Raw genomic sequence first — 14,162 nt, 5'->3', positions numbered from 1 at the left:
CTCATCCCTGTTGAACTAAGTTTGATTATCATCCAGCTAGATCATAAGGCAAAGAGAAGGACGATGTGCTGTGAAGGAGACAAGACACAATCACAAGTCATCTGCTCTCCAAAACCATCAGTTATCAGGCATATCCACCAGTGAATGGACCTTGCCTTGGTGATTTGATTCTAGTGTTTAAAACCATGCTTTTTTTCATTTTGGTTTTTTTCCCAGCATGACCTCAAATACAAGACAACAACAGGAATTAGAGACTTAGCAATTATAATCCTGGAGACGGTATACATTCATGGGCCATAATCTCCCTCAGAGCCTTCAGTGCTTTTAGTCAACACCTTTTCTAAGTCACAGAAATCAATAAATATCAGAATACATAAAAGAGAAAGGTCTGTGAATGGATGGATTCCTAGCTGATGACTGGTTAGTGAGCTACAGGATGGAGGGGTAGGGATGAGTACTGTCAATGCAAATAAGACCACAGACTACTCAAAATAAACATTATCGTAAAAAAAAAAAATTGAAGTTTCTGAAGTCTAGCTGGGAACTTTCAGAAAAAAGCAGGAACCATAGTGGTGTTCCTGAGATCTACACACCCATTTCCTCCCCCCACTACCAAAACCACACACACTTAGCAAAGGCATTGTACTTGTTATGAGTCAAGGACAGAAAAACCAGGTAACTGTACAAATAAAAGGCAAAAACCAAAGCAAATCCTTTACACTTACTGCACCTTAAAGCAACTACTAGTTATGTTATGCTTTGATCTTTTTAGCCAAGCTCACTCACATATATTATGGCAATATCTTTGAAAAAAAGAAAAACATGTAAGCATTAAATATTTTAACTATTTTAAGGACCTTTCACAAACCAAATGACAGTAGGTTTTTATTAACATATCTTACAATGTTGATTATTCCTGGTTTTGTAATTTCTGCTTAATTATAAAGATTGATTTAGCTTCTACAGTAATGTACTGTATATAAAGGATCATTCATACAAGATATCACACCAGTACATTTTTTTTTGAATAATATACACACATCACTCTAACTTGGACCTGTTTTTTTAAAAGTGGGTTTATAAATGGGACTTTAAAAAGTTATGGGGAAAAAATTAAAGTTCTAGTTTAGCAGCATGCATGTATGTATTCAAGTACAATTTTCAACCAAGTGCTTTTTTAAAATTTACTGGTGACTAATTCACCAATACCAAAATAAACACTATCAAATACCCAAATTTTAAAGTTAAGGCTAATATTTTCACTTCACATCCATATGCACAACCATAAAACATTCCACTTTAAATATGTAGTAATCAAAGTCTGAATACATTATACCATGTATATATATCATCAGAGTTTCAAACTGTAGAATTATTCAAGTTCATGAATCCTGTAACAATATTTTCTAGAGATGTAAATTAAAATTTTGCTCTTCAACCACACTTACAAATGGTCTGGTATTCATAATGACCAATGCAAAAAACATGATAGGCCAAACTTATGATACAGTATTTTAAAAAGTAGCAATGTATTGGAAAGAACAACTATTTAGTCAAACAGAACCATTTTAGTCTTACAGAAAGTTATCTTAATATTTTGGAAATGTATATAAAAATAGCAAGCTATTTCCATGTATTTTATTGTAGAACTATAGGTAATTTTTATTTACTTTTTGAACACATTAGAATATGTACTGTTCTGCTTTCCCTATTTTAATGCAAGACCATCATTTAATGTCCACTTTCATAATCTGTAATGTCATATATTCAAAAAACTTTTAGAACACGGATCTGACATTATTTTTCTATTTCATCATTAGATGGTTTTTAGCTTATTGTTACATGTAAAAATGTAATTTTGGTAATAAGCCATGGAAGTCCAAAGTACCAGGTGTTGCTTGATAGCTCTATATATGAAATAATCATCAAATTACTGAATCATTTGGGGAAAAAATCTTGGTAGTAATATATAAAATGATTTTCTGTAATCTTCCTTCCCTACTTATAGAGTGGGGTTTAGCTCAATCATTCCCATTTTTATTAAAAACCCTACAAACAAAAATTGCTTTTCATAGCAGTTTCTAAGAAGAATGCAAATGCACTGCTCATTCACAAGAGTCATCACCACTGAGGCTTTCTTTTCTTTTAGAAAACCAAGCAGAAAGAGCAGTGATTACACTGCACAAATACAATACAGTTGAACCTTTTGAGTTGGTAAGAAAGTTCCAAAACTTATGGTTCATTTGTGGGGAAGTCTGAGCATTTCGAATCCAATCATATAAACAAAAACGTGGTTGGTAATAAAAGGTGGGCATGCACAGAATCAAAATCTGCCATGCATATGTTCTTAAACCTTTTGATTACATAGTAAAATCTATTTGCTACTACTTCTAGTAATTTCTCCAACTGAAATGGCAAACTTTGATTTTTAAGGACCCCTCAACCACACATATGCCCCCCAAAATGTACTGTATTATATTAATAGCAGCTATTTACTTATTTTACAGCTATTTCAACTATTTACCTGGGGAGCATATTTATGAAATTCCTGAGAATGAATTAAGTTTTCAGCAAGGCTTTAAACTTTTAACAGATTCCTCACAATAAGAAAAATTTTTAAGTTCTACTATTAGACCAACTTTTACTATACAATATTTCACATAAATCATGTTTTACATTTTTTTCTAATTATACACAGCATAATCTCAAATCAACACAAGAATGGCAGAAGAAATAGATGCATTATGTTTAGCAGATGCAAATTAAAACACACACAGAAGCCAAATAATTTCAAATAAATCATACCCACTCTAGTATCAATGATATGCATTGTTGGGAGAATCATTTCTGAATGATTTTGTGAATACGTTGTGCTTCTTATTAATTGTGCACTTAAAAAAATGACTGCTAAATAATAATTTGTCATTTGTTGTGTTCTTCAGATACGTTTTTTAAAAAAATTTATTATACCATTAATGCAATTACCAAGCACCTAATTTTGGAAAGGCTTCTTCATAATGTATGTTTTCTTGTTTTTCCTCAGCAAAAGCATTAACCCCCAAATTAAGTTAAAGCTTATTGTTGATAAAATAAATTCTTAATGAAAATGATAATATTATACAATGCTGAGGTGGCGAGTCACAGCCCATTGTAATGCGGACCCCATCTTTTATTGATGTGATCAAAAGTATGAGAAATCCACTGTTGCTCAAGAACTTTGTATCTTTCCTTACAAATGTAGAGAGGTTTGCCCCGCCTAGAATAAAAAGGAAAAAAGAAGTATTAAAAGTAATACAATACAATGAAGATTTCACACACATTTCTTTTTCTAATGGATCCTTCATAGCAAAAAGTACACATAGTAATTTGCTTTATTTCACATTTACTCAAGAGATTGGTAGGGAAGAAATCTAAAAAACTATAGCTCTAAATTAAGGACTGTCAAAACTTCTTAACGTTAAAAAAAATTACAGTTACAAAGCCAGGGATGGCACATTGGTTTTTACTGACCAATCTTCAATAAAACACCTGGATATATCCAGGCACATCTAACCTAAGATCCCGATCTTCCTCTCCGTGAGCATCCAAATACACGGAACCCCAGAGGCAGAAGCGGTGGCCTCGAATGATGATAATCACCGATGCATTGATCAAAAGGAAAATCCCTGTTCCAGCACCACAGTTCTGAGAATGCTAAAAAATTAAAAACGTATCAATGAACTTCATAATCAAGTGTGTTTTGTAATAAAACCAAGAATGTCTTGATTAAATGTCTTTTAAATAATAGAGATTTTTTAATTTTTTAATAAGATTTCATCTAACTTAAGCTTATAACTGCACCATTCCCAACACTGTATTATTAATACATTAGGAGAAACTTAGGTAAGAAATATCTAGGAAAGCAATTAAGAGCCAACCAAATTCTGAGGCTAACATCCCCAACAGTATAGATGACTGTTGTTTCACAGCACATTTAAAAGTATTTATCACTAAAGGACAGTAGGAGATGGGCCGGCCTGGTGGCGCACTTGGTAGAGTACGGCGCTTGGGAGCGCAGCGGCGCTCCCGCTGAGGGTTCGGATCCCATGTAGAGACCGGTCCGCTCACTGGTTGAGCGCGGTGCAGGCGCGACACCGAGGGTTGCGATCCCGTTGCCGGTCGCGGTACGGGTGCAACACCGAGGGTTGCGATCCCGTTACCGGTCACGAAAAAAGACAAAAAGGGAAAATAAATAAATAAATAAATAATAAAGGACAGTAGGAGAAAGGAGAAGAACTGGAATCATACTTAACAAAAGTTTTACGTACTTAAAAACTTGTGATTTTTTTTTTTTAACCCTTCTTTTGGATTAAAAAGATCAAAATCAAAACACAATCCCTATACGAGTATGTTTTGTATATTTAATTCGAAGAGTAGTTAAATTTGAAGAGATGCCATGATTATTTACTACTGCTTACCAATACACATTCACAGTAACTTTGTTGCTTGCAGCAAAGTCCTTTCAGACATACAAAAGTACCACAAACAAGGCAAACAGCAGGATCTTTAGGAACCTTGGTGCAGACACTACAGGTTTTTCTGTGGTAGTACTGAAAAATGGTGTTATAATTCTCAGGCAACTGTAGTAAGTGTGGTAATTTCCATCTTGACTCTTGGACAAGCAAGGCCTAAAATATTATCCAAAAATATTCATTAGTCCTGTGTATTTGAGTCACAAACACAAAATACTTATTTTTTAAAAGGACTTTTTATTTTTTTAGAAAATCTGCCTCTAAGAATGTGACTTATTTTCTTAACACTCCTCTCATTTCCATTTTACAAATGACTAAAATAGTACTTCAACAATTATCATTCTCTATTTTAATGCAGTTTCACATTACAATGTGATGTAATTTTTTAAACACCTTAAAACATTTAAACTTATTACTTTAAAAGAAAAATATTAATTATTTCTAAGCATGCATGGAAAATACTGTAGGTGTATTTGTCTTTAAACATAATGCAAAACTTTTAAATCACTATACTATCTATTTATTGGCAGCTGGCCAGTATAAGGATCCAAACCCTTGACCTGGTGTTACGAACACCACACTCTCCCAAGTTAGCTAACTGGCCAGCCTGTTACACATTCTTTAAAACCAAGTTTTGACCTTTTTCAAATAAAAAAACAATTCATTCATGTTTTCTTTAGGGAAGGTCATAGTTATAACTCATTATTTCTATTTTAATGTTTTATAATTCAGAATCTCTTTTCTAGAATATGTAAAATGTGTTACCCTTCAAGCTATTAAGATCTTTTGTATCTCTAAGTGCTGGCCAATTCTTATCATAAAATTTCCTATTATTAAGTATGAAAAACATGTCAAATTAGTTAAATTTCCCTACAGGGTATACTTTATTCACTATCTGCATTTGTATAAAAATACTGGTAATACTACTAATTTTTTTCGGATGCTACTCCATTTACACTTAAAATACTTCTTGAAATATAGTGTGAATCTATTATCTTAAGAAACTGTATAAATGACAGGCAATTTATATGGTGATCATCTCACGTGACCTAGTCAGCCATAATCCATCTAAATTGATGGAGCAAATAAGTAGCTAGTTTGTTGCTTATCAATGAATTCATGGATAAAATGACCATGGAAAAAAGGATAAGGATGATATAAGGGCTCACAACATGCCATCTGCCAGTACTCAGTGCCAGCCAAAGATGGCATATTCTGTAACGGGATGATTACATTAAAACCCTTCCATCAAGTGGAAGGGATAGCAATTTGTCCTCTCTAAAGTTGATACTTACTATAGATTAGACTACCTATATTACCTGGTAGCCCTCACCACACTGCCTCTAATCAAAGAATCTCCTTCCAAAGAATCTCCTTCATAAAGGCAGATATAAAGCAATAGGTGGGTATGCACAGAATTCACTGATCATAACATATAGTCGATCATCTGAAAAAACTGCTGGTCTTTTAAATGATGAACTACTGAACTGATGAATGTTTAGATGGCACCAGCTGGAAGAAAACACTCATATAATGAGGTATATGCTTTACACAGCAACTGGTACATATGCGTGATCTTTCTTACAGCTGGAATGCATATATACGAAAACCAGGGGGTGGAAAGTGGTTGTGGCATTTCTCATGATTACACCTAAAACTTCAGTCTCAAATTTCTGCCTCATTGCTATCCTGGACTTTTCTGTGGTTTTAGTACCTAAGGAAGCTGTGCATTATCTTCTACCAGGGGATATAATAATAGTTTCACTGAATTAGAAACTAAATGTCATCTGATCATTCTAGGTTCCTCATACCACTAGCAGAATAAAGGGGAATGACTTTCGACATTGTCTGAAGGGACTGACTCTGATTATCAAGAATAAAAATATTGTTGTACAACTGTAGCGGTATTCTGGAACTTAGACTGCTATGCACCAAGCTTGAAAGGTGAAAATTTGAAACAAAATTATTACAGTATTATATAAGCAAGACAGGACCAACCACCAGATGATCAGACCTCTCAGAAAAAAGTTTGGGTCACATCCTTGGTCAAACAAACCCAATCAATTGAGGTACTGGTCAAAGAAGGTGAAAGAAGAAAGTCATATATATTTGCCTGTGTTAGCTACAGCTTTATGACTAGCTACAAATTTTCTTGCTTACTATGTCACATATTTTTGCAACATTTTCTTTCTCTTACTATTGAATTTAGGGTGAGGTGTTAATTAAAAATTTCCAGACCATCTGGGCTTGAGTCTAACAAATCAGAAGAACAATGAACATTTCCCAGAGCTTCTGGATGCAGGGAGGCATGATGATATAATGCCTGGATAAGATTTCAGGCTGCTTATTTGGGAAAGTCATAGATGTATATGCAGTTGTAACTAAGATGGTTACAACATTTTGAACAGCAACAGAAGTGAAACTCTATGAATGAGAAAAAGGATGTGTATGTGCTGGGCAGGTAAGATGTAAATGTAGTGGGCCAACAGTTTGTTTCTTTTTAAAATCTGCCTAGCACCCTGTTCTGCCTTCTTATATTATTAGAATTACAAGTTCTTTTGGAAAATAACCCCCTTTCCTGCTCCACACAGTTCTAATGGGGCTGCTCCCAACACAAGATCCTGCCCCACCAAGGGGGTGTACAAGTTAGGCCAATCAGATTCTCTCTCCCAGGAATTTGAATCTTGAGCACACACTTGGAAGGAAGGAAAGTGGCTGAGACAGTCATCCAGTGGCAACACTTCAGAGAAAACAGACCAGAGGTCTTTGTGGTTCCTCTTCTTCCCAAAGGATGCCAGTTCAGCTCTTCTTCAATGCTGCAAATTACTCACCATGCTTCCAATAAATCCTGTTTTTTTTCTGTGTGCTTTGCTTTTGTTTTGTTTTCCTTAAATCAGAACTGGATTTTGTTGTTTGCTACCAAAAAATCTTAACTGATACAAAAACTCAGAAGCAGTAATTCACAGACTATCTTTCAAGGGCACTGTTGTTGGACTATTCGGCTCCTAAAACCCTTTATTCTACTAGGTCTCCCTATTCAAATTGAAAATTCCTTAGAAACAGAATTCGGTTGACCTAGGGTCAGGGTCAGGGTTAAGAATAGAACAGAGTGGAACAGCAACAGGAGTAGGGATGCAGGTCGAATGGGAGTATACTCAAACTGGCAAAAATTCAACATTAGCAAAAATAAATAAATATCTACTACTTTCACTATAAAACAAATAATTATCACTCAATTTTACAAAAAGATTAAATATTTATAATGACAACTTCTTATTTTTCATCAATATCCATACCAATAATCATTCATCTAAATTACAGGCTTGCTCTTAACCCATGGTTCATATAAAGACAAAAAATTTTGAATACGTTCATCACTTTTTCTCCCTGCCCTGGTTCTACAATTATACCCTTCTTTCTTACTTATAGGTCTTTCCTCATAGGTTTTCAGACATTAAAATATAACTTCAAATTTTAGCTATAATCTCTGAGTAAAGAAATTACTAGACAGGAAAAATATTTTTATATATAATATACAAGATTGAACTAATTCCTTGAATTTCCCTTTCCTTTAAAAAAAAAAAAAAAAGTTATACAGCAATTCCAGCCTGTTATGGCTAAAGAAAAAAAATATATATATATCATACAAGTAAAAATGCACAGGCCCAAAGGGGATTTTTTCACCTCCTTGAGGTTTTTTTGGTTTTTTTTTGTTTGTTTGTTTGTTTGTTTTAAGCTTATAGTAAAGATACATTCAAGCTTGGTTACAAACATTAAACATGCATCATTTTTTATTTGCCAACCAAGCATAAATTTATTTTATACTGACTGTAAAGTATATTCTCAGATATGACCTCTTAGAGTATTTAAAATATAGCAAGGAGATGACTGATTTTTTTTTTTTTTAAATAAAAAACTGGTACTGGGAAGTGGGTTTATTGGTCTTTTCTAATCGCATAATTTCAGTACAAAGTTTGTAAAATATCAGAGGATCAGAGGGTATATATATTGTTTCTACAACATATTATTGCATTTATATCTTTACTACAGTGATCTGCGACAGCAGAAGCTTCATGTTATTTTTTTTTTTTCCTGAAATTGTAAAATATCCATCTTAAAGATATCAACTATTCTAAAAATTGTGTACAGGATATTCCTTTAGTGGTGGAATTAAAATGTACAAATATTTGCTTTTTCAAAAAAAATGTATTTTCTGTTAAAGTTTTAAAGATCTTTCCTATATATTATGGGAAAAAATGTAACTGTAAATACTAATTTTGTACCTATATGGTACAATATTGAAAAAATGGCATAAAAGTAAAAAAAAAAAAAAAAAAAAAAAAGGAAAAAAAAAAGGAAACCTTTTTTAAAAAATTTAAAAAAAGGGAAAAAAAAAGGGAGCATTTTTTTAAAAATTTCAGAAAAAAAGGAAAAAAAAAAGGAAACCTTTTTTAAAAAATTTAAAAAAAGGGAAAAAAAAAGGGAGCATTTTTTTAAAAATTTCAGAAAAAAAGGAAAAAAAAAAGGAAACCTTTTTTAAAAAATTTAAAAAAAGGGAAAAAAAAAAAAAAAAAAAAAAAAAAAAAAAGGTATAAAACAAGGTAGCATCTTTTTAAAAATTTCAGCAAGAAATGGAAAAGAATAAAAGTAGAGACATTTATTTAGGTTTACCCTGACATTATTATTCACTACAATGTTTTAAAATTAAGTCTAGTCTGACATCTCCAACTGAAATACTAATTTTTTATTGTCTCTTTGATGTTCAAAATTAAAATTTTCATTTTCCCTGAAATTCAGCTTCTCTTTCAGCAGCTCTAGTTCTACTGAAACAGAAGACAATGACACTATCCTACCACTTAATTGTTCCAGAAGTATTTATTAGGTGATTAATCTATATCAGGTACTTTCTAGGAACTGGAGATTCAAGGATAAATAAGAAACAATTTCTGTTTTGTGGAGCCCCAATTCAGGCACATTAAAGAAACAGATGTGACAAATCTGGCAACCATTAGATATAGTGACAAAAGTATGGTTGTATAGCACAAATAAAAGGAGGGAGGGGATTAAGACTGTAAAGGAAGATGGACTATCAGACAAATTTTCACGTAAGAGGTAACATTTACCGCAGCAAACACTGGAAGAATGATTAATTCAATTAGAGAACTGAAGGAAAGTTGCCTTAGATACCTGCCTACCCTTCTCTGTAATGGCAATAAACAATGTTACAGAAGCGTGAAAATGTAAAGCACACCTATGAAACATTCTTTTGTGATTTGAGCAAGTGCATTTGAGCATAGGAGTGATGCAGAATGAGGATGGAAAGGCAAGCAAGATGGTGAAGATCCTTGAATGCCATGCAAGGAATCCATGTCTTCCTCCATAAGCAATGGGGCACCATTAATGGTGTTTAAGTAGAAGCATGTTCCTATCAGAACTATATATACTAGTCACTATTCTCCTAATGATTTGAGTTCAAGACCCTAAAGTCATGTACTACTGGCCAAAAAGTCCTGTATGTTTTTCTCAAATGTCTCTCGCATTAGTTACTTTCTAATTTTTACTAACAGAAAAATAGTCCGGATTTTCTTTACCAACTAAACCACCTCTGACTTCCCTCCCTAATTTACCTACTAAAAAGCCACCAAAATCACCTCCCTAAAACACTAATTTCATCATATTATTCCATTTCTTGAAAACTGTAGTTCTACATACGGTCTAAACCAAACCATGGCATACACAGCCACACACTGCTGCCCCAACTCTACTCTCCAATTCACTCATCTCCAACGCAAACCCTTTTACCAGCGAAGCTTCCAGCATTTGCCCAGCAAATTCTAAAGTTAAAGATATGACCTTTTACTTCTGCTAGTCCAAATCTTTTTTTAAATATGAGACAGTTCTCCTTCAAATAAGAATACAAGTTCCTCATCTACCTTAAAATTCCTTTGTATCTTCCAAGTCTAGTGCTATGATTATTTAAGGTATTCAATAAAAATCTGCTAACCTAAAACAAACTAAAAGTAATAACCAATACCTTATCTTAGTTAACTGAAATATTTCTGCTTACTTACCCATAAAAGAAATTTATATAAGTATACCCTTTTTTTCAATTTAATCAGTTTAATAAATGCTGCCAAGAACACATGACCTGAAATTTTAAATTCTTCATTATTCTCTCACCTATTAGTGTATCACTACTGTGGCAAGTAAGTACTACTCTTTTTACATACCTTTCCTTGTTCTGCATGTCTTTCAGTAAATGACTTTATCTCAAAACACCACTGAGTTATAATATCAAACGCTGGAACTGGCCAATCCAGGCAGGAGGCACTGATGAACGGATGCTCTGTTTGGTAAAATGCTGGCAGCAGTCCCAGGCAGCTGGCAAGAACGGAAAACTCTTCTTCTTCCTTTTAGACATGAAATAAAAAGTTCTCAAGATATTTCGTCAAGAACATTTCCTATTATAGATATTTTAAGTGTCATTCTTATCAATCACTTAGGGACAGTACGAAAACTTTCTTAACTGAGTCAACTGAAAAAAAAGTGAAGGCAGTAGGAGTAGCAAAGAAGAGAGAAAATGGTTCCTAGCTATTATATCCAAATAACTCCAAAATATTTCTCTTTGAAATTCGAATCCTAAGTGTCATAGCATCCACTTCTTTTATACATTTATTTTTTAAATAGAATTGTCACAAATCTGATGAATATACTCTATAGAACCTAGCTACTCTGTGAAAGCAAATGTTAATTTGGGGCAAAGAGAAAGCTACTTTTGGATAAAAAGACATTGGTTGTTAGTGCAGATAAAGAATACTAAAAACAAGGAATTCACAAGAAGTAGGGCTAAATAATTTGCCTGGACTCTGAATAAGTGTGAAAAAAGTCAGTTAAAAAAAAAAAAGACGGTGGATTTTTAAAAAAACTTGAGAGATTTAAGAGCCAAGCAATTGAAAGCTCTATCCACTAGTAAAAGAACCAGAGAAATCAGTGATCCAAGGACTCATATCCTGAAAGTCGATTTTTAAAGAAGTTTCTTAGTCTTATAAACACAAAAATAGATTCCCCAATCTCTACTTATTTTACCAAAAGACCATATAGAAGGCTAGTGTGTCTACTCCCTTTGTCTGCTGGATCAATTCCTACTGTCTTCCCAATTCTACCTCCCCAGGAAAGCCTTCCCTGCCCACTTAATAAGACCTCAGACCACTCAGCTCCATTCAGATAAAATGAATCCTTCCATACTTTGTAAATATCTCTACTCTTGCACTTAAGTTTTCTATTAACAACTTAAAATCCCTATAACACTGTGAGTTTCCTGGAAGTAGGGACTCTGTCCTCCCAGTGCTTGACACAAAGTAGACATTCAACAGACACTTGCAAAATTTAAATAATTATGCACCCCAACTAGAAAATTCTGAAATATGCTACAAATAAGAAATAAAGATTAAAAAGCAAATGATATACAGACTGAAAAAGACGTTAATTTTTAAAATTCTAGAAATGAGGCTATAAATCCTCCATTTATATATCTACACAAAGAAGGCATTTTAAAAAACTTACTGAGGCATAATTTACATACCAAAAATTTATCCACTTTGAGTGCAGTTTCATTAATTTTGGTAAAGGTATAGTCATGCAACTACCACCACAATAAAATTTTAGAACAATTCCATCAATCCAAAAAATTTGCTTGTGCTCCTGTGCAGTCAATCCTGCCCCAAGCAACCACTGATCCACTTTCTGCCATTATAGTTTTGGCTTTTTAAATTTTTTCATATATAAAAAAAAAATTTCATATAAATGGAATCATGTAGTACGAAATCTTTTGTGCCCAGCCTCTTTCACTTAGCATAATATTTTGAGATTCACTCATGTTATTGTGTACATCAGTATTCCATTCATTTTAATTGCTAAGTGGTATTTCACTGTATGAATATATCACATTTTGTCCATGTGTTCACCTGTTAATGGACTTTTGGGTTGTTTCCAGTTTTTGACTATTACAAATCAGGCTATTTTAAACATCCACTTAAAAGTCTTTATGTGGACACATTTTCATTTATTTTTGGTAAGAAATTGTTGGGTTGTACAGTAAGCATATGCTTAATTTTTTAAAGAAATTGCCAAACTTTTTCCAGGTTGACTATACCATTTTGCGTCCTACCAGTAACAAGTGAGAATTCTAGGTATTATAAATCCTCACCAACAGCTGGTATTATCACTTGTGACATTAATTTGTACTTTTCTAATAAACAATGATGATGAGCACCTTTCCATCTGCTTGTTAGCCATTCATACATATTCTTTTGAGAAGTGTCTATTCAAATTTTTTGTCCACTTTTGTGTTGGGTTTTTTTGGTTTTTTATTATTGAGCTATAAAAGTTCTTGATTTTTTTTTTTAAGAAATGAGTTTTGAGCTTGATTTCAATCTCTCATAACAAAGTCTGTCAATGAAAATGAATGATAGTTACATATTTAACAAGTTACACAATATGTATAAAGATTACTATATCCTAAAAGAATTATGTAAAGTTAATGTTTGATTAAAATATTTACATCAATGGTGCTTTGTAGACTGCTTAATAGTGTTTTTTGTTTTTTATTCTTTAAAAAGAACAACAAAATTTGCAAACCTTTATCTAGACTGACCAAGAAAAAAAGAAAGAAGACAGAAATTACAAGAATCAGAAATAAAGCAGGGGCGTGAAAAACAGTTGTCTCTTCTATTATGCTAGAATGGGCTTTGAGGAGAAAATGTCTGCCTCTTTCTCTAGTCTCCACCGGTGACCCTCCTTGTATCACTGCAGTTGGGTGTCTGATGGGCCACCTGCATGGTAGCTGTGGCTACTGCTGTGGCGTCGAGCCACTTTTGCAGCAGCTGTGGCTGAGGTGGTGGTTGTAGTGGGCCACCTGTAAGGAAGTGGTGTTTTCAGCATGCTCCTTGTCTATTTCTGGGCAGAAGGGGGCTGCCCTTGGCTCCTGCCTTGATATATTTTGAATACAAATCCATTGTCACACACTTTTTTTGTTTTTTTTCAGACGTAATTCACATACCATAAATGTCACCTTTTTAAAGTGTATAATTCAATGGGTTTCATTATATTCACAAAATTCTGCAACCATTGCCACTATCTAATTCCAGAATATTTTCATCACCCCTATTATAAATTATTTTTTAGTTTCATTTTCAGATTGCTCATTGCTAGCATACAGAAATACAATGGATTATTTCTACATTTATCTTGTATCTTGTACCCTTGCTGAATTCATTCACTAGCTCTGGTTAAAAGGTTTTTGGAGACTCTTTTTGATTTTCTACATATAAGATCACCTAATTTGCAAACAGAGATTGTTTTACTTCTTCCTTTCTAAACTGGATACCTTTAATTTCTTTTTCTTGCCTAACTGCCTTGCTAGAAAATTCAGTACAATGCTGAAAAGAGGTGGTGAAAACAGACATCTTCATCTTGTTCCTAATATTGTTCCTATCTTTCACTATTAAGTATAATGTTATCTATGGGTTTTTTCTTTTTTTTTTTTCCTTTTTGTCTTTTTTCATGACCGGCAACGGATCGCAACCCTCAGTGTCGTGCCCGTACTGGCCCGGGACCGGCAACGGGATCGCAACCCTCGGTGTTGCTCCCTGC

The 14,162-nt window shown here is 33.5% G+C and overlaps 1 protein-coding gene across 1 annotated transcript in view; it reads right to left on the bottom strand.

Moving 5' to 3' along the window:
- Positions 1-847: 847 nt before the first annotated feature.
- Positions 848-14,162, bottom strand: part of LOC103610386 (E3 ubiquitin-protein ligase UBR3-like) — a gene marked incomplete at its 5' end in the record, with an annotated part of 27,592 nt that continues 14,277 nt past the window's right edge. Inside the window, 4 exons of the mRNA XM_008594564.1 lie at positions 848-3,256; positions 3,554-3,693; positions 4,458-4,667; positions 10,742-10,921. Of these exons, the coding sequence (XP_008592786.1) occupies positions 3,139-3,256; positions 3,554-3,693; positions 4,458-4,667; positions 10,742-10,921 (648 nt within the window). The remainder of the gene's footprint in view (positions 3,257-3,553; positions 3,694-4,457; positions 4,668-10,741; positions 10,922-14,162) is intronic.

This window comes from Galeopterus variegatus, unplaced genomic scaffold (genome assembly GCF_000696425.1).
Source record: "Galeopterus variegatus unplaced genomic scaffold, G_variegatus-3.0.2 Scaffold11056, whole genome shotgun sequence".
In the NCBI taxonomy this organism is placed as follows: Eukaryota; Metazoa; Chordata; class Mammalia; order Dermoptera; family Cynocephalidae; genus Galeopterus; species Galeopterus variegatus.
The sequence above is the reverse complement of the archived record's forward strand: the minus strand, read 5'-3'. Positions and strand labels throughout refer to the sequence as shown.